The sequence below is a fragment of the Salvelinus alpinus genome, chromosome 15 (assembly GCF_045679555.1).
Source record: "Salvelinus alpinus chromosome 15, SLU_Salpinus.1, whole genome shotgun sequence".
In the NCBI taxonomy this organism is placed as follows: Eukaryota; Metazoa; Chordata; class Actinopteri; order Salmoniformes; family Salmonidae; genus Salvelinus; species Salvelinus alpinus.
This window is the reverse complement of record NC_092100.1, coordinates 18,141,154-18,166,557: the sequence shown is the minus strand read 5'-3', so window position 1 is coordinate 18,166,557 and position 25,404 is coordinate 18,141,154. Positions and strand designations below refer to the sequence as shown.

The following is a 25,404-nucleotide window of genomic DNA, read 5'->3' as shown; positions in this document are numbered from 1 at the left end:
ACCCATGTCATTGAGCCACAATCCATAGGTAAGGCTGTACAGTGAAGGTAGTATGCACCCAATGCAATTCTAAAGTATAACACATCCAGTGTGATTTCAACATATTTTTGTCAGATTAACAAATAGTCTTTTGTTGATTTTATATAACATTCCAACCTCGTTTAGCATGATCTATTCAATTATGGCATAATTCTACTATTTGTATTAATTTGCATCAGTCAATGATGTACTTTTACTTTGAAGGCTAACCGCAAAATCCCCTATTGTGGCTAACTTCACATAGATGTGTCCGACCACCATTAATCAAATAAGAATGGTCTTATAAATTAGGGTTATTTTAGATGACACCTCGCTATAGCTACTGAAACAGATGTTGTTTTGCTATGTTTTTGGGGATGAACATTGTTTGCATCCATGAGCTAGCTAGCTTTTTTTTTCGAGTGAGTGTAATCACTACGTCAAAAAATTAGGAACGCGTTAAAGTATGTGCGGAGCAGTCATATTCAGGTCCTGATTGGTCAACAAGCTTATTTGACGTGTATCTTTTTTGACCCTCAAAGACCCAAACGGCTTTCCACATGAAAGGGAGAAAGACACTCACGATATGCTTTTTTATTTTTATTAACACATACTGTATCAACGTGTCCATTTAAAAAAGGACTAAGTAGCAAATATGTTCTCTTCTGCATTCCTGAACACAAAAAGACACATTTCTGTACATTCACTAAGGCTCCGTTTGAGGAAACACATTGTTTTCCATAAGGCAAACAATATAAAGGAATGGGACCAAGTATATTTCCAGCATAAACATTTTATTTTTCTGTTTTTCCTCATAGTTGCAATGTTGTAGCATCATCTGCTTTGCCATTATAATTCATATTTTACTACCTAGAAACAGGAAAAAAGGAAAAGCTAAAGAAAATGCTATTAACTCGCACATTTCCATAATGTGTCATTTTGCAGATAGTTTCCCTGTATATTAAGATGTTAGTGTTGGTGCAAGAACCGTTCTAGTTGTATGGTGGTATGGAATGTTGCTACTGCAAACAATTTTTGTGAGAAAATATGCAGAACACAGTTTTACCTAATCTGACAAGCAGAACTGATTGAATAAGTGAAGTGTATAATTTTGTTTTATGTAACTAACTAAATTAAATAAGAGATAAATAAATGCATACATGATATAACCACACGTTTCATTCTCTTTGCCAGCATGTACCTGCCAAACAGGTTCCATACTTGAAGTTACTGGGCACCTTAAACTCTTAGCATTTGGCAGACAATGTATGGACCCATTCCACTCAAAGAACCTCAGTGATGCTACAGCTGAGCTCTCTCCCATCGAACACTGATCAACGTTTGCTTTTTATGGGAGCAGCACAATTAGCAAGGCCTCTCTTACACCACCTCTGCAAAGGAGTGAGCAGGTTCTTCCATTGATAATTGCCTTTTTGCACTCAGCCAAGGAAGGTGCCATTTTTCCCTCTTGAAGCCACAGCTCATTAAACTCAGTCTAGGCAGATATATGGCAGGATATTCAGCTTGCCCTCATCCCCATGTGAGTCTAAGGAAATGCAATCTGTCCATTCATACCAGTTGTCCTTGGTGTCATAGCAACCATTCACCCCAGGCCAGTGCTCCTTGTGTATTCTGTTGAGATCCTCGTTTGTGACCTCTCGGCTCACCCCTGGTAAGTCCGTATCAGGGATATTTGGTACCAGCATGTGTTTTTTTCTGCCCTCTTTGATATGATGTTCCTCATGTTTCAAGTACTCAGACATGAAAAAGTGTGCCCCCGAGGTTTGAGCCCCAGATGATGTGAGCACATTGCTTTGACGGTTAAGGTAGGACTGGATGATTTCGTTCCTTGACAGCTCTTTCCAGTTGGTCTGTTGAAACGGACTGGGAGTAACAGGGCTATTTTGTGCACAATGGTTCTGCTTGAGCAGTTCTGTCTGAGGAAGTTCTGGTGTGACCGGAGCCACTGTAGCCTCCCGTTCCGGGTAAGACTCTTTGAGGATTGAGGGTTTGATCTGCCCTGTTACAGGGTCAAACGTAAGTCTACGGTCTTTTAACCTACATGGCATTGTGGTCTCTTCCGTGGGCTGCCCACCCAAGTTCACTGTATAGTCTCTGGACCTGTATTTCTTTCTCCTCTTTCTCTCTGTGCTAGTGACAGAACCATCGCCCTCTGCCTTCACCTCGCTGTGGGACGAGGCTTTGGAGTGCAGAGAGTCAGGTCTCCTGGTGCTTTGTTGAAGGCGTTGGTCCACGTCTGCCGGTCCGTCCCAATGAAGGGCAGACTCTGTAGGCAGAGGCCCAACAGTGAGGGAACCCTGCATACATGGAGTTAAAAGCTGTGGAGAACGCAAAGGAGAGGGCCCCAGTCCAGAGCTGTCCATAACCCTGGGGCTCCGAGTTGAGCTCAGTAGAGTCGTTGATTTGGTCGTAGACAGTTTAACTACCGCATCCTGTTTTGTACTTCTGGGACTATATGAGTTGCTTCGGGGGTGTTTGGGCTGATGCGGCCCCCCTCCTGAGACAGCCAGGTCCATTTTGCCATGCTGTTGCAAAACAGCCGTTTTGAGCAATGTGGAAGTGCTCGGAGGTTTGGCTACTCCCGGTGAGCTAGGGTGAGGTTTGACAGCGTTGACAGGGATTTTGTTGAGCCTGTCGATGTCAAGATGCTCAGCACCATCCTTGTCTGATTTCAGATGTGGATGAGGGTCACATGTGTCCGTAAAAGCCTCAGGACTGGCTCCAATTCCATTTGTTGGCAGTCGTGAGTTGTGTGTTCTTTCATAGGCGGTTATTTTGGAGATTTTCACTGGTATGTGCTGTCTGTCCCTCTGTTCCCCCTTCCGTTTTCGGTTGCCTGACTTTTCCGCTTTGTGGGAGTAACGGTTGTTGAAGTCATTTCTACTCTTGAGCTCCGGAACCATTTTACCTGAAGGTGGGATAGCAGCTGGAGGGGAGACGTCCATCCGGCAGGGATGCATACCACCGTTGGCAGCGGCTGGCGGACCCATATGCCCTTTGGATAGTGCCTCACTCTGCCCAGGCTCAATTAGCTTCTGCCAGGTGCGCAGGAGCTTCTTTGCACGCTTGGCGAGATCCTCATCCTTCGTCTTTTTCCTTACGTCGTTGATCAGCTTGCCAAGGCGGGTTTCCTTGAGGAAGAACAGGAAGTTTTCTTTAGTACAAACCCCATCTTCACAACATCTATATCCAAGAGCTGACATAATATTATTATGCATATTTACCCCTAGTGTTACCTACCTCAAGTGCTTCCTTGGTGATGGGATATTTCTCCAAATAGGAAATTACTTCCATTACAGCCACCATGTTGCAGATCTGCTGGAAAGTAAACATCAAATCATGTTAAAACTATTCATAATAAAGAAAGACAGAAAATGTCCATAGGAAAACCCTCAATTACTATTTACAAAGACAGATGAGGCATTTGGATATTTGTAAATAAAGAGCTTTGAGTGTATATAACAAATCATTGAACCATTGGATTCAAAACCACACACTGACATCCATAGTCAGTGGCTTAGATCAGGTGTTTACAAACTTTTTCACTCAAGTACCCCCTTCCACCATTGGGGAACATCCCGCATCCCCCCTGCATGTGCACACCACTTCTATTTCTATGGGCACAAGAACTGTTCACACCCTTCTTGTATGCGGAGAGAAAATGTTGTAGGTTTAAAGCTTATTTCCTGCAATTCTACACATTTTGTCATGGGGTGCAGAGAACATTTTGCAGTTTTAAAGCTCATGTTCTTGCAATTCTATACATATTGCCAAGTCTAATGTGTATTAATGTGATATGAGTGACTTGAACAAACAAATCTTTGGGATAAAACACCTAGTTAAAAAACGTTACCTGACATGGGCTAGTTGATCTGGACATTTCTGATAAGCCATCTAAGGCAGTGTTTCACAACCCTGGTCCACGAGTACCCACAAAAGTACAGTTTCGTTGTCACCCTTGACAAACACACCTCATTCAACTTATTAAGGGCTTGATGATTAGTTGTCAAGTTAAATCAGGTGTGCTTGTCCAGGCTTACAATAAAAACGTGTACTGTTCGGGGTACTCGACTAAAATGACAAGAGGAAAACTGATGATGCACTACCTCATTTCAAAATGGCACCTTGTGCATTCTACTATTACAACTTTCTAGAGTAAGTTGCAAGCCAGACGGAGTTCCTTTAAAAAATGATTTTTAAATAGATGAGGCCTAACGGATCGTTCCCCAGATCAATGGATGTATAGAGGTTGACAGTCGCCAACAAGTCATGTCTGCAGGCAGCAGCAGGACTACAATATCTTTAACTAAGTTATTCATATAATGAGCCTCTCTCTGGCTAGCTTCTTGGTAGTTCCCCTCCGTCTTACATTTTGTTTAGTTTTAATGACAAGCCCTCATCTCAAAAAACAATATACAGGAGTAGTTAGATACTGATGTTAAGGCCTACTAGCCTCGCATAAAATGTCACCCCCCCCCCCCAAACATTAGCCTACACAGCTTCAACCACTTGTACAATGCAAATAGTAGTCTGTCAGCAGCTAGTAGTCTATCAAGATTTCCATGGTGTAGCCATCTCTGTTTAACAGAAATCTCACTGATGATGAATTTAGTTTTATTGATCATCAAATACAAATGGCTGTTATTCAGATTAGCACCCCACAGCAATTTCCCCTGTAAAATGTGGAGGACAAAAGCATATGGCTAAATTTGAATGGACTTTCAGATGTGCACCTGTACCGGGGATGTAAACCGATAGCAGTTTCAAGTTTGAGATTACAAAACTGAGAATACACATGCAAATGTTTGCCATTCTAGTCATACCAGTAAGGAGCATTAGGCTAAACCTACCCAATCCACTAAATCTGACTGGCTAGGTTTATTCATATTCAAAAAACTTGGCTCAACAATAAGGTGGTTTTGTGCAAGATATGTTCAACTAAAACTGTTTACACACACACAAATATATATATATATAAACATAAACAACCCAAATCAAATCTCAGCTCTGAATTAGCTCAATGAATATTATGCTGTAAGCCTTGGCAGAGAAAGGTTATTTTCAGCAGTGTATGCCTATTAGTGCTGAGTGAATAAATGACATTTCAGGGGGTTTTCAGTTATTAAACAAATCATTTTGGGAGGGGCCTATCACACCATTTCTCAGACATGGCTAGAAAGATTCCAGCTTTTATCAAAGTCAGTGGTGTAAAGTACTTAAGTAGTACTTGAAAGTATTTTTTACTTAAGTCATTTTGTTTTGGTATCTGTACTTTACTATTTTTTTTTTTTTGACAACTTTATTTTCTTTAGGAATGTAGTGAAGCAAAAGTATGTACTTTTTACTCCATACATTTTCCCTGACACCTAAAAGTACTCGTTACATTTTGAATGCTTAGCAGGACAGGAAAATGGTCCAATTCACACACTTATCAAGAGAACATCCTTGGTCATCTACTGCCTCTGATGTTGCGGACTCACTAAACACAAATGCTTTGTTTGTAAATTATGTCTGAGTGTTGCAGTGTGCCCCTTGGCTATCCGTAAATTTAAAAAAAACAAGAAAATGGTGCCCACTGGTTTGCTTAATATAAGGAATTTGAAATGATTTACACTTTTACTTCACTTTTCATACTTAAGTATATTTTAATAATTACATTTACTTTTCATACTTAAGTATATTTCAAACCAAACACTGATTTTTACTCAAGTAGTATTTTACTGGGTGAATTTCACTTGAGTCATTTTCTATTAAGGTATCATTACTTTTACTCAAGTATGACAATTGGGACAAGCATTTCGCTAAACTCGCATTAACATCTGATTACCATGTGTATGTGACCAATAAAATTTGATTTGGGTACTTTTTCCACCACTGGTCAAAGTAATGTCAAAAGTTGAAATTTTAGCTGACCCTAAACCTTTTCCCAACCTTAACCTAATTCTCATAAGCTGCAACATAAATTTTCCTAACCTGCTGCGAAAAGTCAAATCTGACGTTAATTTGATTAAACCTGGATCCCTTCTAGCCATGACCCCATTCTCATTCATGAGAGAAATTAAGTTAAGATATGGGACACTGGGCTGAGAGTTGTAGTTTTCCTGAAGCAAATATTCAACCTAGTTCAGCACATAAACGTGGTAATTAAATACAATGGTCATAATCCATTGCGGCTGTTATTTTCCGGATCAAAGTGGATACACTTTTACGCCTGCTACGTTAGGGTAAGATACACACAGATCGCAAACACCGCCGCATGAGAGCGGAATGTACACAACACTACGACGAGAGAGACGGATAGAGACAGTTTGTGAAAGTCAGTGGTGGAAAAAGTACCCAATTGTCATACTTGAGTAAAAGTAAAGGTACCTTAATAGAAAATGACACAAGTAAAAGTGAGTCACCCAGTAAAATACTACTTGAGTAAAAGTATTTGGTTTGAAATATACTTAAGTATCAAAAGTAAAAATCATTTCAAATTCCTTATATTAAGCAAACCAGACAGCACAATGTGTTTTTAAAATGTACGGATATCCAGGGCCACACTCCAGCATCATTTACAAATTAAGAATTTGTGTTTAGTGAGTCCGCCAGACCAGAGCCAGTAGAGATGTCTTCTTTATAAGTTTGTGAATTGGACCATTTTACTGTCCTGCTAAGCATTCAAAATGTAACGAGTATTTTTGGGTGTCTGGGAAAATGTATGGAGTAAAAAGTACAGAATTTTCTTTAGGAATGTAGTGAAGTAAAAGTTGTCAAAAATAAAAATAGTGAAGTACAGAAACCCCAAAAATCGACTTAAGTATTAATTTACACCACTGTTGAAAGTATGCCTTATGTACTTTTAAAAACTAGTAAAATGATCATCTGACAGCTCTGCAGCATACAGTACTTAGGCAGGCTAGTCTAGCTAAATAGGATGACTAAAGACAGTACGGGGAGAACGGAGTCATGTTAGATGGTTGTCTGGCTGGCTGCTACTGCCTGAGCCGAGATTACTTTAAGGAATGAAAAATAATCAAATTAAATAAAACGAAATATACACAACTGAAATATTTCAATATTTCCTATTTTTCTATGTGGACCTGAGAGACAATGGAATATTTTCATTTTTTGGCAATTGAATGTTAACTATTTTTGGCTTTGGAATTTACATTAAAAAGCTTATCATTTTACGGTCATTATTTCATAATGCATGTAAAAAAAATAATGTTAAACTGAAATACGGGACTTCTTTTTTTTTTTTTATATATATATTTTTTATAATCAAACCGACTTCAAAAAGCACTAAATTGCTCAGCACTAATGCCTATTATAGGTAGGCCCACAAGTCCTGACCAACAGACTTGGCAAGAATCCTTGCAATGTGTTGTCACTTCAACAACACATTTGGTTACCTCAGCCATTTCTTTCAAGGGAACACTTTGTTAATATCAAATAGCATAAGTAGCCTTTGACTGATGGCACCCATACTAAGCCTACACTACAAACTGATCCAAGTCTGGCTGTGCTGAATATGTTTAGTGCGCTTTCAATTTAAACATTCTTGTGTCAAATTCTCTTTACTAATCACTGACTGTGTGTGAATGCTACATGTAGCTAATTACCAAAGACAAAATCAAATCAAATCAAATTTTATTAGTCACATACACATACACATTGCTGACATTGGTGCTGGGTGGTCAGGTCATTCTTCCATTGAGTGGTCAGGTCATTCTTCCATTTAGTTAGCTGGTTAGCTAGCTACAGTGCCTAGTAAGCAGTTAGCTGAATGTACACACTCGCCAGTCTACTTGGTCCTAACTTAAAATCAGTAAAAGAGTGGTGGACTAAACTCCGGGAAAGTCGCAGTTTTTATCTCTGGTTAGCTACAACAATCCTAGGCAACGGTACTGTTCGCAACTTTAACTACACTGAACAAAAATAAAACGCAACATGCAACAATTTCATTGATTTTACTGAGTTACAGTTCATATGAGGAAATCTGTAAATTTAAATTAATTAATTAAGCCCTATCCCACACCTGTCAAGTGGATGGATTATCTTGGCAAAGGATAAATGCTCACTAACAAATTTGAGATAAATAAGCGTTTTGTGGGTATAGAGCATTTCTGGGATCTTTTGTTTCAGCTCATGAAACATGGGACCAACAATTTACATGTTGCGTTCATATTTTTTCCCCCAGTGTAGTTAGCTTGCTTGCTAGTTAGCTAACATTAAGCTTCGAAGTCAAAACTAACTAGCTAGCTGTGCTAAATGACAGGTTAGCAGATAGTTATCTTATTAGCATATCTGAGACAGGTTGAAAACACTGAGGTATAATAACGGTTGAGAATAATGATTGATTTATACTATTGGTTGAGAACCGAATTTGTCAACATGCTAGCCTCGCAAGCCGCCTGATCTCGCGAGTTTACATGAATGGTTCATTACCAGCAACACCGCGGTATTGTTTATACGAAGCTATCAACATGCTGGGGGTCAGTCCAGAGTCCAGTGTGTTTAGCTAGTTACTACACAGCTAATTAACTGGCTTAGTATCTAGTATTTACTTAGCTTAACAAACTCTTAGATCTACCTAGCTACCAGGCTTACAGCTAACTAACGCGCGTTAGCTAACGTTACTGTAGTTAGCTAATGTACACTGTCGACGTTAGTCATAAAACAATCACAATAGGGGACCATTGCAATTGTGGGCACAGACACTTAAAATTTGTGGAAACGTTAACTAATTAACTCACATTGCTTTGGCCATCGATGGCCTGCATCAGCCGGTCTCTCATCTCCTGCGGAGTTGCCGTAGCCGATGTCATTGCCTGGCGGTGGTGCGGATCAGTACAGTAGACGAGGGCGAGGAATCCTCCGAAAAGACGGGTGGGTGACTTAGACACTCACAGGCCTTTTGGGAGATGTGTTAGTAAATATTCTATGGGGCTTTATTGTTTGTCCAGGTGTATTCATGTATTTTGCAATGAATAACTGTCTCCAGAGAGAGGATCTATCGATTACTCATGTGTTCGACTGCCTCTTCGGCAGTAGCCAACGCTGTGGCAGTGGTCTTTCAACATCGGTTTCTCTGCTGTTGAAAAACGCTCTCCTGGTGCATGGTGGGAAATGTTGTAACACAGAAACGTCAGATGTCACCACGTACACTGCCATCGACTGTGAATGGAAATGTATCAACATAAGGAGGTATTATTTTTTGTATACCTTCAGTTTCATTACTGGGTTATCATATTGCAGTATGGATCTGTCACCGAACACTAGCTGGTCAACGTTGTCTCAGAGCAGTTCGTATTATTCTGTATGTATACTGAACAGTAACGTAAACGCAACAATTAATGATTTTATTGATTACAGATCATATAAGGTAATCAGTCAATTGAAATAAATGCATTAGGCCCCAATCTATGCATTTCACATGACTGGGCAGGGGCGCAGCCATGGGAGGGCATCTAGTCTTAGACTAAACATTATGTAGTCTCAATTCAATACATTTAGCATGAACAGTAGAGCCCAAAAAATACATTCTGATAAATGTCAAAACTGTAGCCTATATAGGCCTATGCTCATTCATTTAATGAAGACTTAATACAAAAATGTTTTACATGCTTACACAGGTGAGTGAGTGTGTTAAATACATGATTAAGTACAGCAACCAACTAAGGTCGAGTATCACTGAAACACTACTCAAATACCGGAATAGAAAAGGAAAAAAGGTGTGCTGAAAACACCAGGTGCATTTCAGAGTAAAGGTTTATTATATAGAACTAGATTATAGACGTGACAAAAGTACACAACAATGAATTGAAGTCTGACTGCTGGTAACATCAGAAGACCTATGTAAGAAACACATCAAACATGTCTAAAATGGTTGGGGATTTACATATTTTCTCATTGTATCCACAAGTTTTAGAAGAAAATGAGGACTATAAATAACAGGTCAGCAACCCAAATAAGATAGTAAAAGCCTGAAAGGAACAGAAAATTATGAAGAGAACAGCCAAGACTCCAATGTTTTGTATATTCACAGTTGAATAAACATGGAGGTTCAAATATAACATGTACAAATGTGTTTTAACTAACATATACGTGTAGTAGTAAGTGTTATTATGCAGAATAATCTGCTTACTGAAAATTACAGGCAAGACATTGAGATATATAAATACAAGGTAAATGCACAGAATGGTCACAGGATCTGACACAAGAGCAACCCATCAAAGGATCAACTTGAAAAATATGTAATATTTGTTTCATTTTTTAGCAGGGGTCCCCAATCCAACAACGAAGTTGATCATGATCCAAACAATCTGTAAATGTAATAGATATGGGCAATAAATACACAATACATTATAGTCAATAAGGAGTATACCTTTTGAGGCACAGAAGCACCTCAGTGTGAACATTACTATTATAATCTGAGTGGTTCGAGCCCTGAATGCTGATTGGCTGAAAGCTGTGGTATATCAGACCATATACCACGGGTATGACAAAACATTCTTTTTACTCCTGTAATTACGTTGGTAACCAGTTCATAATAGCAATAAGGCACCTCAGGGGTGTGGCATATGTGGCCAATCGTGCGTAAGAAGAGCACTTAGCCGTGGTATATTGGCCATATACACCACACCCCCTCGGGCCTTATTGCTTAAGTAGATTAGCCTCTACAAGATGGCAGATACTTACAGAATCATGCAAAACATCATGAAGATGTTCCATAAAGCAATGAAGATCCGGAAGTAACGTAGACTCAGGAGGAACTCCCTGATGTTGTCACCTAAAACAAATACACAATGACATAATTTCAGACGTTCATTGTGTGTTATTGGTCCATCTAGCCCGTTTATAGATGCTAACTACCTTTAGCGCCTATTGACGATAGTATCTTAAGTGTCTTCTGGCTGGGGGAGTTTTGTTAAGAGTCCCGACACTTGCTCTAAACGTTAACACACATCGCTTGCAATACGGTTTTGGAAAGGAACGTACCTTTCATATCAGCAAGAAATAATTTTCCCCAAAAAGGTAAATAACCACACACACACACCTTTAAAAGGGTTAGAGTTCCCACATGGCCATATTTCCATTTTACATCGCTTGTTTAAGGAAAACAAACGGAAGACAGAGTCGACTACCTGTGCTAATTAGCTATCTGCGTCGCCGAACACCTGTGTGTAAACGGAAGACTGACACCACAAACATGTTGTCACTGAAAAATACTGTTGGATGGAACTGTTAAAACAGTGTACAGTAAGTATATTTTGCATTTGTGAAATTAATTTGATATGAAAGTAGAGTGTTTTATGTTTCTAGAACCGTACAGCAATTGAGAATCAATTCACATTTAGATGGCGTATGTGGATGTTTTGGCTGCCAGAGACAATTCGCCTCAAAGAGAACATGTAAGCTCCTAGAACTATAAGGAGTACGGTTAAGCTCCTTTAGTCCAATATTGGGCTACTGTCCATCGTGCAATGCAGCGTACCAATCATGCTTCAGCCTGACTCAAAGGCACAGAGGAAGGTATACAAACAATGCAGAAACATCAGCCATAGCTGCCTGCAGCCTAATGTTCTTGAAAAATAGATTATCTATCTCAATGCAGACCACTCAAGTGTCCCTACTTTTACATGGATAGTTACCCTGTGAAGTTCTCACGGGTGAGGTTTTTAATACACCATCATGTATTACACACCTGTAGTTGGTCCACGAGGTTCATCTCCAAATCCTCCATGTGTCTCCTTTCTCTTTCTGTAATAGAGGACAGTGTTGTTTGTCTTGTATTGATGAGCTAGTAAAAATATGTGGTTGAGCAATATTGGCTATTACCAGTGTTAGCAGGTGTATCAGTTGTTATAATACTTTGAATTTCACCAGGTTCATATATTAACATAGCATGTTGATTTGTTATTACGCATTCCTGCATCCTGGGGAATTAGGGGAGCGCATACTTATGTTTTGTCCTGTGTGCTCAAATAAATTTGATGCACTAGGAGAGGTAGGTACGCTTTTTCTGTCATCTTCAGAAAAAAGTTAGATTAAGCACAAAGTCAGTGTTTTGTTCATGAATAATGATGTATAGTTTACTCATAAGTGGATGGTATTGTTAAGATGTAATTGTACTTTTTAGGATGATATTAACATTCTGAATTCAACATGTGGTTACTAGCTAGCTAAGGTATTGTATGTGTGAACGATGGCAAGCTCCTCGACTGATCCCAGTCCTTTGTATTGTCCGTCTGTTGTTCAGAGGCGGCGACTGGCAGAACGTATTTGTGCTCTACAAATGTTTTGTTTTCTTTTGGATGCAGGTATGTGGTTTTATCTATGTAAAATGTACATTGTGTTGATACATTACAAGGAGAAGTTGTACTCACTTTTCTATTCTAAAATCATTTTGATGCAATAGGAGAGCGAGAGAGGTGACGATTGGCAGAACCTATTTATGCTCTACAAATGTTTTGTATTTTCTTTTGGATGCAGGAGAGAGAACTCTGATACAATAAAACAAACTGATCTCTGAAGTCAACGTCTTTAGTCTCAATCAATCACACACAACGCAGAGCTACAGTACCGGTTACACATGCACAACGTCTTCAGGGCAAGACTCAAATTGTATCATACTCACAGTTTGAAGTTTAACACAGCACCAGCATTCATGAGTAAGGTCCTAAAAAGGAGGACACAGACAATTAGAAATGATCACTTTTAATAAAGCACATGCCATGGCACAGAACTCCAACTTTGTCACTAAGCAAGTCTAAACTGGGCTACTGTAGTTAGCTAACGTTAGTGAGCTGGCAAAGAAAGTAGCTAACTAGGCTTTCTCAGCCACACAGGCGTAGCTGGTAGTAGTTAGCTTTCTTTTACGCCTGCTAGTTACGCGTTAGCTTACTAAGAACAACAATCAAACTACACACTGGCTGGTTGAAACAAAATACCACTATTGCTTAATATCACATTACCTATTTTTTTAAATAGCATTAATCTTTTCATTAAGTCGTTGATTTGTTTCAATAATACAATTTTAAAAAGGAGAACATTACCCGAATATCAAGAGATCCCCGATCATTTTGTCCACATCAGAGGCGCTATAACTTCCGTAAACGTCATCAAAATAGTGTCAAATGGCTGAAGGGAAATCCTGGGTTATATTCAGTAGAGAAAACGTTTTGAAGAGAAAGCCACATTAGAAATATGATCAATCACGTTGGGCAGGGGTGTCAAACTCATCCCATAGAGGGCTTAGCGTTTTTTTCTTCTTCTTTCATTTAAGACCTAGACCAGGTGAGGGGAGTTCTTTACTAATTAGAGACCTTAATTCATCAATCAAGTACAAGGGAGGAGCGAATACCCGCAGACACTCGGCCCTTCATAGAATGAACACATGTGACGTAGGGGGTAATGAATGGAAACAATCAAGCACCACCCTGTATCTGCAGAGCCTGTCAGTTCTATCTACACGTGCATTTCATAGGCTTGTAGTTTGGTCTTTGTAGCTTGGTCTAATGTACCCCAATGCACACATGCTGCCAGCCATCCAATAAACTTGAGTCTTCGAGGAATGAAATTACGTTTTAGGTTTTCAGCTAAATAGGCCCTACGTTTCTCATCATTAGGCCAGTTAAAAGACCGAGGTTCCATGAATATAATACATTTATTGTAGCCTATGTATTGCAAAAAAGAAATGGGAGATACTATCTAGATGCTTTTTATAGTGGAGATCAAGTTTATACATTTCCAGGGTTGACGAGACAGTGGATTGCGCAGTGAGATGGAACAGAGTAAATAGACATTTTGACGTCATAGATTTAGCCAGCGGTAATTTGTGAAATAGACACCGGCTGGAATGCGGTTTTAACCAATCAGCATTCAGGATTAGACCCACCTGTTGTATAATTTAGCCTGTGTATTGCAAATGCCTTTATTGTTGGCCACCAGATCCAGTCAGTGGAATTGTATTTCTAAAGAAAGACACATATTAATCTGTCATAGTTTCTATAAGCATATCCATACGATTCAGTACCGATTTTTCACACCAGGGTCCAATGCCAATTAAATTAGGCTACCCACGATTTAGGCCTATATAAAAACGTGTAATAGTAAAATAAACCGCATAGTGTCATGCGCATCGTCTGTCCTTTCACTTGGCTCTCTCTCTTTGTCTTTGTGTTATTTGCAGAGCACTATAGTACATCGTCAATATCTTTCTTAGGCCAGCTGACCTTCAAAGATTTGATTAAATAATTTATAGCAATGCATATCTGATAAAAAATCGGGATCCGAAAAGAAAAGCCTATCATTTTTCAACAGCAGCGACGAGTTTGAGAAGTCCTTTAAATGGAGTTGACAAATAAAACCTGTTGGCTTAGAAAAAACGCCCGGCCGAGAACAAATTATAAGGCTGTGCAGATGAGGTATATTAATAGGTTGGCTTGAGTGTCAGTTTTTACTCGTGAAGACGAGGGGCTTCGTGGCGAGTCGCGGGACAACTGGCATTCGAGTTACGCAGTGATCATATAAAATACATGCGGTAGGGTTATAGCTTTTAAATCATGGACGTGTTGGGAGTCCTCAATTTGGGCGATGTTGCCCAAACTTTCTCAAAAATTGGAATGTTTCCAGTTTTTGATCTTGCTTATTACATCGTGTCCATACTCTACCTCAAGTATGAACCAGGTAAGTGTTTTTTTATCCCTATAAATGCACGTTCAAAAATGAAATCAACAATGATTGTGAGGTTGAGAGTAGCTTATAATTATGTAGGCTATAGAATATAACACAGGTCAACGTTGAAATAGATGGCTATATTGACTAGGTTATAACCAATATGAGTTGTCAACCTCTGGAAAGTATAACACCTATAGATACATGCACCTATACAAGCAATACTTTGGCAACTGATAGCCGTACTATGGAAGCCATAATACACTTTTGCTAAATTAATGAACCCTTTATTTGTCTCATAAATAACATTTGCAGCAGCAGCATGGCATATACCTTGAGGGAAGAATAAAGAAACCACAACAGGAGTTAGATTTACCCAGTTTTCTTTAATACCTCACATTTCCCAATATTTAACCCTGTAAACAGACAGGGTCTATTGTATGAAATCTGATAGAGACTCGTTGCATACCAAAGCTTTGGCCCCTATGCAATAAATAGAATGTCCTTAAATAGAATTTCAGTGGGCTACACACTACATAAATTATCCTCTGCTTTAGAGCAGGCTTGTTCATAGACCTTTTGTAATGGTGCATGTTTGTAAGACCTCATTGACATTGTATTAGTCAGAAGTGAAACCCACAATACTCAATAATATTTTCAGTCGAGCCTCTTAGAAACAAAGAATATGGGCAAAAGCACTTATGTTGTCCTCGAAAGGAATATGTCTAATGAAATCCCAGCACTACTCCAACCTTCTGGATCTCCCTTGTTCACACACAGAACGTTAAACTGAATGAGGAATTGCACATGTTAGTTGATAAATTACTTTGAAATATTTTATTATTTACTTATTGACACCGTTTTGTGTTATAAGTCAATTATAGTGGCCTATAAAACCTTGTGTAAAAATACTCTGATTTCCTACTTTGACTCTTTGGACAAACATTAGCCAAGTTATGGGTTAGTTAATCTCCAGTAATGGTCTGAAAAAAACCTAATGAGTTCCTAGATCTAGACCTATGTAAACCAATCTCTAAGAGACATGTTGGAAGTGGTTCCCTGGTTCTCACTATATGGTGAAACCCATGAATGAGTTTGGGGGCCGGGGATGTTAAGGGTCAAAGTTAATGTCAGGCCTACCAGTTGCTTTGCGAGGCAGGAAAATAAATAGAGCAATGTGTATTTTTAGGCCACATTTCTAGGGATCAGTTTTCTGTCAAACAGCAGGCTAATCACTCCTCCACCTAGAATCACATTTGTTCTTTTACATCTTGACAGTTCTGACTCACATATCCTGATTTACTCCACAATGTTGCAACGATCCATAAATGTTTCATTGTAGTATCTTTGGCCTTTTTAAGTAAATTTGTGGTTTGTTTGATTGTAGTGCAAGACTTGATTTCTCTTTCCTCATGACCAGTGACACTCATGAGTAAAGTTAATGAATAAGTGAGTAATGGATGAGTTAAAGGATCAGAGACCTTCTCTGCAACTATGTCCTTGAGTAACTCACTCAATGTTGGGAGTTGGTAGACATGTGATATGGGGATGAGAGCTAAGGAAGAACCAACCAAAACATAATAGTACACACACCGTAACACTTTGTAATAACTTTGATTTACATTAACATTTTTGTCATTTAGCAAACGCCGTTATCCAGAGCGACTTACAGTTAGTGCATTCATCTTAAGATAGCTAGGTGGGACAACCACATATCTCTGTCACGGTTAGTACATTTTCCCTCAATAAAGTAGCTATCAGCAAGTGTCCTGTGTTGCTCAGTTGGTAGAGCATTGTGCTTACAGTGCCAGGGTTGTGGGTTTGATTCCCACAGGGGACCAGTACAAAAAAAGTATGAAAATGTATGTACTCACTACTGTAAATGACTAAAAAATATAAAAACATGCTGTGGGATTATTTAAGATACTCTTTGAAGAGGTATGTTTTCAGAAGATGGGCAGGGACTCTGCTGTCCTAGCTTCAGGGGGAAGCTGGTTCCACCATTGGTGTGCCAGGACAGAGAATAGCTTTAACTGGGCTCAGTGGTGGGCCGACATCCAAGCTGAGATATCTGCCAGGCACGCAGAGATGCGTGTCGCCACCTGGGTGTCAGAAGAAAAGTAGTTGAATGTCATCTGCATAGCAATGATAGGAGTGACCATGTGAGGCTATGACTTGGTGTATAGAGGAGAGGGCCTACAACTGAGCCCTGGGGGACACCAGTATTGAGAGTTCGTGGTGCAGACACTGCTCCTCCCCACGTCACCTGGTAGGAGCGGCCTGACAGGTAGGCTGCAATCCAAGAGTGTGGAGAGCCTGAGACGCCCAGCCCTAAGATGGTGGAGAGGAGGATCTGATGCTTCACAGTGTCGGAAGCAGCGGATAGATCTAGAAGGATGAGAACAGAGGAGAGAGAGTCAGCTTTGGCGGTGCGGATAAGCCATAAAACACTAATGAATAAGCATTAATGAACAATTGATAAACTATGAATAAATGTGTTCTTCAGGCTTTACTAACATTTAGAAACATTTGTAAGCATTATCAGTATTACAAATCATGAGTATTTATTACATTTCAAATAATTGATGAAGCGTTTATAAACATTTATAATGGATTATTTATGAAAGTTACTATAGAGTGTTCCCGATGTATAATCTGACTTCATGTGAAGAAAATATCAAAATTGTTATTCTTCTGCAGGGTCAGTGGAGGTGGCTCGCAAGAGCCCTGTGGCCTCTTGGCTCTGTGCTATGCTCTATTGCTTTGCGAGCTACATCTTAGCAGACGTTTTGCTCGGAGGTTGCCCCCTGGACTATTTTCAATACAACAGCCACATCCTCCTAGCCTCCACTATTTGGTAAGATCTTTAAATGGTTAATGTTCTAATCTTCATCATTAGTTTAGTTTTTGTTTGAGAAACTGCAAAACCTTTGTCTGTATATGCCTAGGATTGTTGAAATAGGTCAAATTCAATTCGATAGGAAATATTTTGAAATTATTTTTTAAATGTTATTGTTATGTAACCAAACCACCACCTCAACATTAAAGATGTACTCTTTTGTTTCTTGTTCACTAAAATGTAACAACAGGTACCTCATCTTTTTTTGTCCACTGAACCTGTTCTACAAATGTGTGGCTTTCCTGCCTGTAAAGCTTGTGCTGGTAGCCTTAAAGGAGGTTGTCCGCGCTCGTAAAATTGCAGCCGGCGTGCACCATGCCCATCATGCCTACCATAACGGCTTCCTCATCATGGTCATCATCGGCTACGTCAAAGGTTGGTGTCTCACTGCACTTCCCCCCATTGCTACAGCTGCGACCTGTAGGCCTTTCCTTGTGTGTGTTCACTTTGCAGAGGGAGGAAGGCAAAACGAAGATAAGACCAGTGAAGCGAGATACAGACCTTTGTCCTAATTATTTGTACCTTCTATTTATATTCTCTCAGGGTCAGGAGTAGCTCTCATTTCCAATTTTGAGCAACTGCTTCGTGGTGTGTGGAGCCCTGACTCCAATGAAATCCTCAACATGTCATTGTGAGTTGGTTTCCCTTACAACTCTGTGGTTTATGTCAGCCGCCGATATGTGTCGCCGCCTCCTCTCATGAGAGATTTATTTTAGATGTCTGGTTGTTAGTAACCTAATCTGTTTCAGGGCGGCTCAGGTTATTCCAGCTCTAGTTTTTAAATATTTTTTTTCTTCTATTAAAACAAATAATCTGATATTGATATTTCCATCTATTACTCCTGAAGGTATCAGGTATTTCAATAACTTGATTTGAAGGCATTCAAATGCATTGACTGACTCTCTAGGTATCTATAAAATACCAAACACTTGTAATTTGGGCTGGACTATCCCTCTTAAAGCTAACCAATGGATAATAATGGATCGTTTTTTAAATCAAGAGACGTTGTGACTTTGCTTTATTTTCATAAAATGTTCCCTCTCCAGCCCTACTAAAGCCAGTCTGTATGGAGCCATTCTGTTTACACTTCAGGAGGCACACTTACTTCCCGTGTCAAAGAGCACCCTCATCTGTCTTTTCACTCTGTTCATGGCTACTACCAAGGTAGGTCCTGAAGTCCATACTAGTGAGTGAACACCATACTTTTACTCAGGGATTGGGGCAAATATGCTTAAATTGTGCAAATGAATTAACAAAAATGTTTCTGGAAAATAATTGTCATTTTCCAGTTCATGGATTCATTAACTGCCAAGAAAAGGAAACACCAACATAAAGTGTCTTAATATGGCCACCAAGCCAGAACAGTTTCACTGCACTTTTGCATAGATGGGTTAGTTGACAACGTCACGAAAATTATGTGCGTACTTCCATGGGGCAGAAGTCAGCGTGTTGTGTTGTTGTGATTCTGGATAGCCAGACTGATAGCAAGAATGACAAGAAACTATTATGTGGGGAATCATAAGTGGCTCGTTTCAGCTCTTTTGATCTTGTTCTTGATTTTTATTTAGAATTTTTATTGAACCTTTATTTAACTAGGCAAGTCAGTTAAGAACAAATTCTTATTTACAATGGCGGCCTACCCCAGCCAAACCCGGACGGTTGTGATACAGCCCCTTGATACCATGTCTTATTTTGAGGTGTTTTGACAGATTTAGTTTATGTCAGTGCTAATATGGCAAAAAAACACTAGCTAGCTAACCAACCAACCAACCAACAACTGTAACAATGTATTTAAGAGACAACAAGTGTTCATTGTGGAAACGGAGTTATGTTTTCAATAAAAACATTTTTTTTATTTAACTAGGCAAGTCAGTTAAGAACAAGTTCTTACTTACAATGACGGCCTACCCTGGACGAAGCTGGGCCAATTGTGCGCCGCCCTATGGGACTCCCAATCACAGCCAGATGTGATACAGCCTGGATTCGAACCAGGGACTGTAGTGACGCCTCTTACACTGAGATGCAGTGCCTTAGACCGCTGCGCCACTCGGGAGCCCCAATATAGCTTGCATGTTGTCAGAAATCTAAGCCAACCCCGTCTGTTTTGCCCCATATTTGCAGACGCGTTGGTTTTGTTGCTTAACAACCAACCCGTCTATAGATTCTACAAGTGTCTGGAACTCTATTGGAGGGATGCCACACCATTGTTCCATGAGAAAAATTCCATATTATTATTATTTTTTTAATGATGGTGGAAAATGCTGTTTCAGGCGCGGCTCCAGAATCTCTCTGGTGACTGAAACGGCCATGGCATATGGTTTACATCGTGACCTCTCGTGCCATGTGGATGGGGGCATTGTCATCCTATGGGGGCATAGCCATGGTAGCCAAAATAATGTCCTGCCCAGCATTTTTATACATGACCCTAAGCATGATGGGATGTTAATTGCTTAATTATCTCACAAACCCCACCTGTGTGGAAGCACCAGCTTTCAATATACTTTGTATCTCTCATTTACTCAAGTGTTTTCATTATTTTGGAAGTTACCTGTATATTCTTATTCTGAACAGATTTTTCAATGGAATTGATCTCAACCCTACTACTGTACTACAATGAACAAAAATATAAACGCAACATGCAACAATTTAAAAGATTTTACTGAGTTACAGTTCATATAAGGAAATCAATTGAAATAAATAAATTAGTCCCTAATCTATGGATTCACATGACAGGGAATACAGATGTACATCTGTTGGTCACAGATAACTTAAACAAAAAAGGTAGGGGTGTGGATCAGAAACCCAGTCAGTATCTGGCGTGACCACCATTTGCCCCATGCAGCGTGACACAACTACTTCGCATAGAGTTAATCAGGCTGTCGATTATAGCCTGTGGAATATTGTCCCACTTCTCTTCATTGTGTAGCTACTGGATATTGGCGGGAACTGGACACATGCTGTTGTACACGTCGATCCAGAGCATCCCAAACGTGCTCAATGGGTGACATGTCTAGTGAGTATGCAGGCCATGGAAGAACTGGGACATTTTCAGCTTCCAGGAATTGTGTACAGATCCTTGCGACATGGGTTGTGCATTATCATCCTGAAACATGAGGTGATGGCGGTGGATGAATGGCACGACAATGGGCATCATGATCTCGTCACGGTATCTCTGTGCATTCAAATTGCCATATATAAAATGCAATTGTGTTCATTGTCCTTAGCCAATGCTTAGCTGCCCATACCATAACCCCACCGCCACCATGGGGCACTCTGTTCACAATGTTGACATCAGCCAACCATCAGTCTGCCATCTGCCCAGTACAGTTGAAACCGGGTCTGTGAAGAGCACACTTCTCGAGCTTACCAATGACCATCAAAGGTGAGCATTAGCACACTGAAGTCAGTTATGACGCCGACCTGCAGTCAGGTCAAGACCCTGGTGAGGATGACGAGCACAAAAATTAGCTTCCCTGAGATGGTTTCTGACAGTTTGTACAGAAATTATTCGGTTGCAAGTGAAGAAGCCGGATGTGGAGGTCCTGGGCTGGCATGGTTACACTTGCGGTTGTGATGCCGATTGGATGTATTGCTAAATTCTCTAAAACGACGGCTTATGGTAGAGAAATTAGCATAAAGTTATCTGGCAACACTGGTGGACATTCCTCCAGTCAGCATGCCAATTGTACGCTCCCTCAAAACCTGAGACATCTGTGGCATTATGTTGTGTGCCAAAACTGCACAGTTAATTTTAACAGAGACCAGTTGGTTGTAACAGAGACCAGTTGGTTGTTGTAATCGGTGCGTGTTGGTGGCAGGGAAGTCAGGCGCAGGAGAATGAACTTGGTATAAACGGAGTCGTTTAATAAAAGTTAACAAAACTCCAAAAACCAAAATATATAAAATAATCAAAGTGGGTACAAAAGCCATCGCGCACCAACACATAACTTGCACAAACATACATTCAAACAATCACCAACAAGGACATAAGGGGAAACAGAGGGTTAAATACACAACATGTAATTGATGGGATTGGAACCAGGTGTGATGGAAGACCAGACAAAACCAATGGAAAATGAAAAATGGATCAGTGATGGCTCGAAGATCGGTGACGTCGACCGCCGAACACCGCTCGAACAAGGAGAGGGGCCGACTTCGGCGGAAGTCGTGACAGTTGTACCAGAGACCAGTTGGTTTTAACAAAGACCAGTTGGTTGTAACAGAGACCAGTTGGTTGTAACAGAGACCAGTTGGTTTTAACAGAGACCAGTTGGTTGCACATTTTAGAGTGGCCTATTATTGTCCCTAGCACAAGGTGCACCTATGTAATGAGCATGCTGTTTAATCAGCTTCTTGATATGCTACACCTGTCAGTTGGATGTATTATCTTGGCAAATGAGAAATGCTAACTAACAGGGATGTAAACACATTTGTGCACAACCTTTGAGAGAAATAAGCTTTTTGTGCAAATGGAACATTTCTTGTATCTTTTATTTCAGCTCATGAAACATGAGACCAACACTTTTGCGTTTATATTTTTGTTCAGTATACTTATCTCTGACATCCTATTATTTACTATTAGTATTAGCAATTAAACACAATTGATAGTGATCCTAAACTATTTTCATTTGGTTGTCTCAACTAGAAATTACGCAAACTAAGCAAATATTTTCACACTGATGATTTGTAATTTTCTTAGGTGATCTTGACCGCTCGCCACTCTCACGGCTCTCCCTTCGTCCTCATCGAGTCTTGGGTGTGCCACTTGCTCTTTGGCTCCCCTCTTGGAGGTGGTGAGGAGGAGCACCATGCCACCCCTGCCCCTGCCCCAGCCCCTGTTGCCCCCGTCTCACCAGTCAAAACCAAGGAGGAGCTCGGCGAAGGCACCCGCAAAAGGAAGTCCAAGAAAGCCGAGTAGAACACAAACTACTACACCAGTGAAGGGGGGAAAAAGGTTCCCCATCAATTAACTGCATCTGATTTCCTCTCATAGTCCAGCCTTCTATTTAGACATGATGGAGTCTCCCATTCCTTGCTGTGGAAAGGGGCAAAATGAGGAAATGAGCAAATGAGCAAATCTATTGAAGCAAATGGTGCTTTCTATGACATATTACACAGTATGGGGATTCTGTAAATAGCTCACCGAAGTCAAGTCAAACACTTAAATCTTCCTTCCAGCCAGTACATACAGTATAAACATATTTATTTACATATTTATTTTTCATCTGTGAATATCTGTTACTGTGTGCAACAGCACGAGGTGAACAGTGAACTGCAAGTTACTTGATTGTTTTAGGATGGCCTTTGTTACAAGTACTTCTTGCCGTAAGCTATAAATGGGTTTTTGGTTTAAACCCTGTCAGACCTATTTCTGTAATGTAAAGAAATTGGATCAAAAGCACAATCTGACCCTAGATCAGACAACAGAATGAATCAGACAATACAATAGAATATGAAGTAAGTAATATAATGTGAAGAATACATGGCTGCTTTTTACAAAGTGAAATGCATGTCCTTTATTAATAAAGGCAAGTCCAAATTCTTACGTGGTGACACTTTTTGATTTATTTGTTTAGTAAATGACATTGTTATATGTTGTTAATGGTTACCATATAAACAGAAAGTATGAGGTGGAAAGCTATGCATTCATACAGAATTGTGCAACATCAAATTACAATACATTTTGTTTGCGAAAAGAGAGGATCTGAGAGAGCTTAATAGTAAGGAATTATTTTATAAAATGTTGTTTTTATTCAAAAGTGAGCAGTGCCATTAGAAAAGTATCTTCAAGGGTTGTCATACTGAACTCAAAATGGTGTTGTAACCTGAAGCTTTGTCTGTGTTTGTTTGCACTTGTCTCACTTCCTGTCCTTTGTAGTACGGCTAATGAACCATCACTGATGAACTTTACAGAAGGTCACAACCCCTGACCCCTGACACTTACATACCTCACAGCAGCAGAAGAGATCACTGACCAAGAACAAGCATTCACTTTATTTTCCCTCTTCATAGAAATTCTAGCTTCTTTTGTATGCACCTCAGTCACATCTCACATACAGAAAACAATGCTCTTTTTCAAGTGAAATGGTATTTTTCAACTGAAACCAAAAGTCAGCACAGATAGCTATTGAGGACACCTTGAAAGATTCATTGTACTCTCAGTTTTGTCAGCCTGGCGAAAAGTTGAAATGCACAACTAGAGAAAAGTATTAACGTTTTTGGACCATCAAAGGCGACCATCAAAGTCATGCATCACCTTGTTTCTTGCCAACCTTGTTTCTTGTTTCTTGCCAACCTTCGAGTCCATGTCCAAAAATCCCAAAGAAACATCAACATCTTTGGAAAGAGATGCCTTGAAGCCAACCCCATGCCTTCCCTTTTTCTTTACCCTCTGACTGATAACTGTTTGTAGAGAGAGTCAAAGACACAGTCAAATGTAGTGTAATTTTGTTTCCCTTCTGAGATCACTATTGAAGCATTCAAGCTAGTAGTGAAGACAGAAATCAGGGCTTCTTGATTTGTTTTTCCAGCGAGGGACCAGGAGGAGGCTTCTCTCTCGTAGAGGGTTTAGGAGGGAGCTAGGATAAATGTACTGGATGTCATGAAAGCCAGTCAAGGTGCATGCATCACAAAGCCTCAGGGGTGCCTGCACTGGAATGCAACCAACATCTGTTGGTTCCATCACTGGCAAACAAAACATATAACACAAATCCATGCTTCCCATGCAATCAGTTGTAAATCATGGTTCAAGCAAATACTGGAGTTGATCTGGGTCCCCATTTTATTTTGACAAAAGTTGTGATGTCCACGAGGTGTAGCCAATAGACAACCTGATCAGAAAAAGTACTAATCATTCAAATTCATTATAACTTAATAGAGGATTGAAGACTTGAGACATGGCTAGTTTCAGTTTGTGCTGCTTATTGGTTTCTCTCTTAATGCTTTGTTTGATAAGCTGATAACTTAGCTGCTAAACTGATTAGGCCTACTAGCAGGCAAAACGTGTTGTGATGACATCATTATGATGGTCAGGTTGTATACTGGTCATGTTTAGATTGTATACTGGTTGTATTAACAAAGACCAGTTGGTTGTAACACAGACCAGTTGGTTGTAACAGAGACCAGTTGGTTGTAACAGAGACCAGTTGGTTGTAACAGAGACCAGTTGTTTGTACTAGAGATCAGTTAGTTTTAACAGAGATCAGTTGGTTGTACCAGAGAACAGGTGGTTGTAACAGAGATTAGTTGGGTGTAACCGAGATCAGTTGGTTGTACCAGAGACCAGTTGGTTGTACCAGAGAACAGGTGGTTGTAACCAAGACCAGTTGGTTGTAACAGAGACCAGTTGGTTGTAACAGAGAATAGTTGGTTGTAACAGAGACCAGTTGGTTTTAACAGAGACCAGTTGGTTTTAACAGAGACCAGTTGGTTTTAACAGAGACCGGTTGGTTTTTAATGTCTGCACCCAAATCCATCAGTTTAAGCTAGAGATATCTGTTTTTTTGCATTGGATGTCTCAATCCACCGCATCCGCCTATGTCACACTTCCGCGTCTGCGGTGAAAGGTGACAGAGGTAGAGCAGTGTTCGTCAGACCATGAGACATCCCGAAAATCGGTCTTCTCACAAAATCGTCTGTAGCATCAGAAAGATTATGACCCCTCTATGGAAAGATGAGACCCTCACAAGCACAATGGTGTTCTCTGTTCTGCTCTACGACCCCCACAAGTGTCTTGGGACTCGTCTTAAGTTGGTACAGCCGATCTGCCAACTTTTGTCTGTAGCATCCAAACAGTTTGGGCT

General features: G+C 40.0%; 3 protein-coding genes across 4 annotated transcripts; 1 reads left to right on the top strand and 2 right to left on the bottom strand.

Annotated features, from left to right (window-relative positions):
* Positions 1 to 597: 597 nt before the first annotated feature.
* LOC139539596 (mediator of RNA polymerase II transcription subunit 26-like) lies at positions 598 to 9,099 on the bottom strand. 2 transcript variants are annotated; one of them, XM_071342679.1, is made up of 3 exons: positions 8,781 to 9,099; positions 3,280 to 3,357; positions 598 to 3,170 (listed from the first exon to the last, which is right to left on the bottom strand). In XM_071342679.1, exons 1-3 carry the CDS (start codon positions 8,850 to 8,852, stop codon positions 1,509 to 1,511), a joined length of 1,812 nt encoding a protein of 603 aa, XP_071198780.1. In that variant the 5' UTR covers positions 8,853 to 9,099; the 3' UTR covers positions 598 to 1,508. The 2 variants fall into 2 exon arrangements, with proteins under 2 accessions (XP_071198780.1, XP_071198781.1); XM_071342680.1 differs by having other exon boundaries at positions 792 to 3,170; positions 3,280 to 3,354; positions 8,781 to 9,095.
* A 678-nt stretch (positions 9,100 to 9,777) lies between these two features.
* On the bottom strand, positions 9,778 to 13,340 carry LOC139539597 (small integral membrane protein 7). Its single transcript, XM_071342681.1, has 5 exons — positions 13,083 to 13,340; positions 12,665 to 12,706; positions 11,732 to 11,787; positions 10,726 to 10,816; positions 9,778 to 10,349 (listed from the first exon to the last, which is right to left on the bottom strand). Exons 1-5 carry the CDS (start codon positions 13,106 to 13,108, stop codon positions 10,334 to 10,336), a joined length of 231 nt encoding a protein of 76 aa, XP_071198782.1. The 5' UTR covers positions 13,109 to 13,340; the 3' UTR covers positions 9,778 to 10,333.
* Positions 13,341 to 14,242: 902 nt separating this feature from the next.
* Positions 14,243 to 23,144, top strand: LOC139539595 (trimeric intracellular cation channel type A-like). Its single transcript, XM_071342678.1, has 6 exons — positions 14,243 to 14,715; positions 17,404 to 17,560; positions 17,793 to 17,977; positions 18,146 to 18,233; positions 18,649 to 18,766; positions 22,302 to 23,144. Exons 1-6 carry the CDS (start codon positions 14,592 to 14,594, stop codon positions 22,518 to 22,520), a joined length of 891 nt encoding a protein of 296 aa, XP_071198779.1. The 5' UTR covers positions 14,243 to 14,591; the 3' UTR covers positions 22,521 to 23,144.
* The last annotated feature ends 2,260 nt before the right edge of the window (positions 23,145 to 25,404 follow it).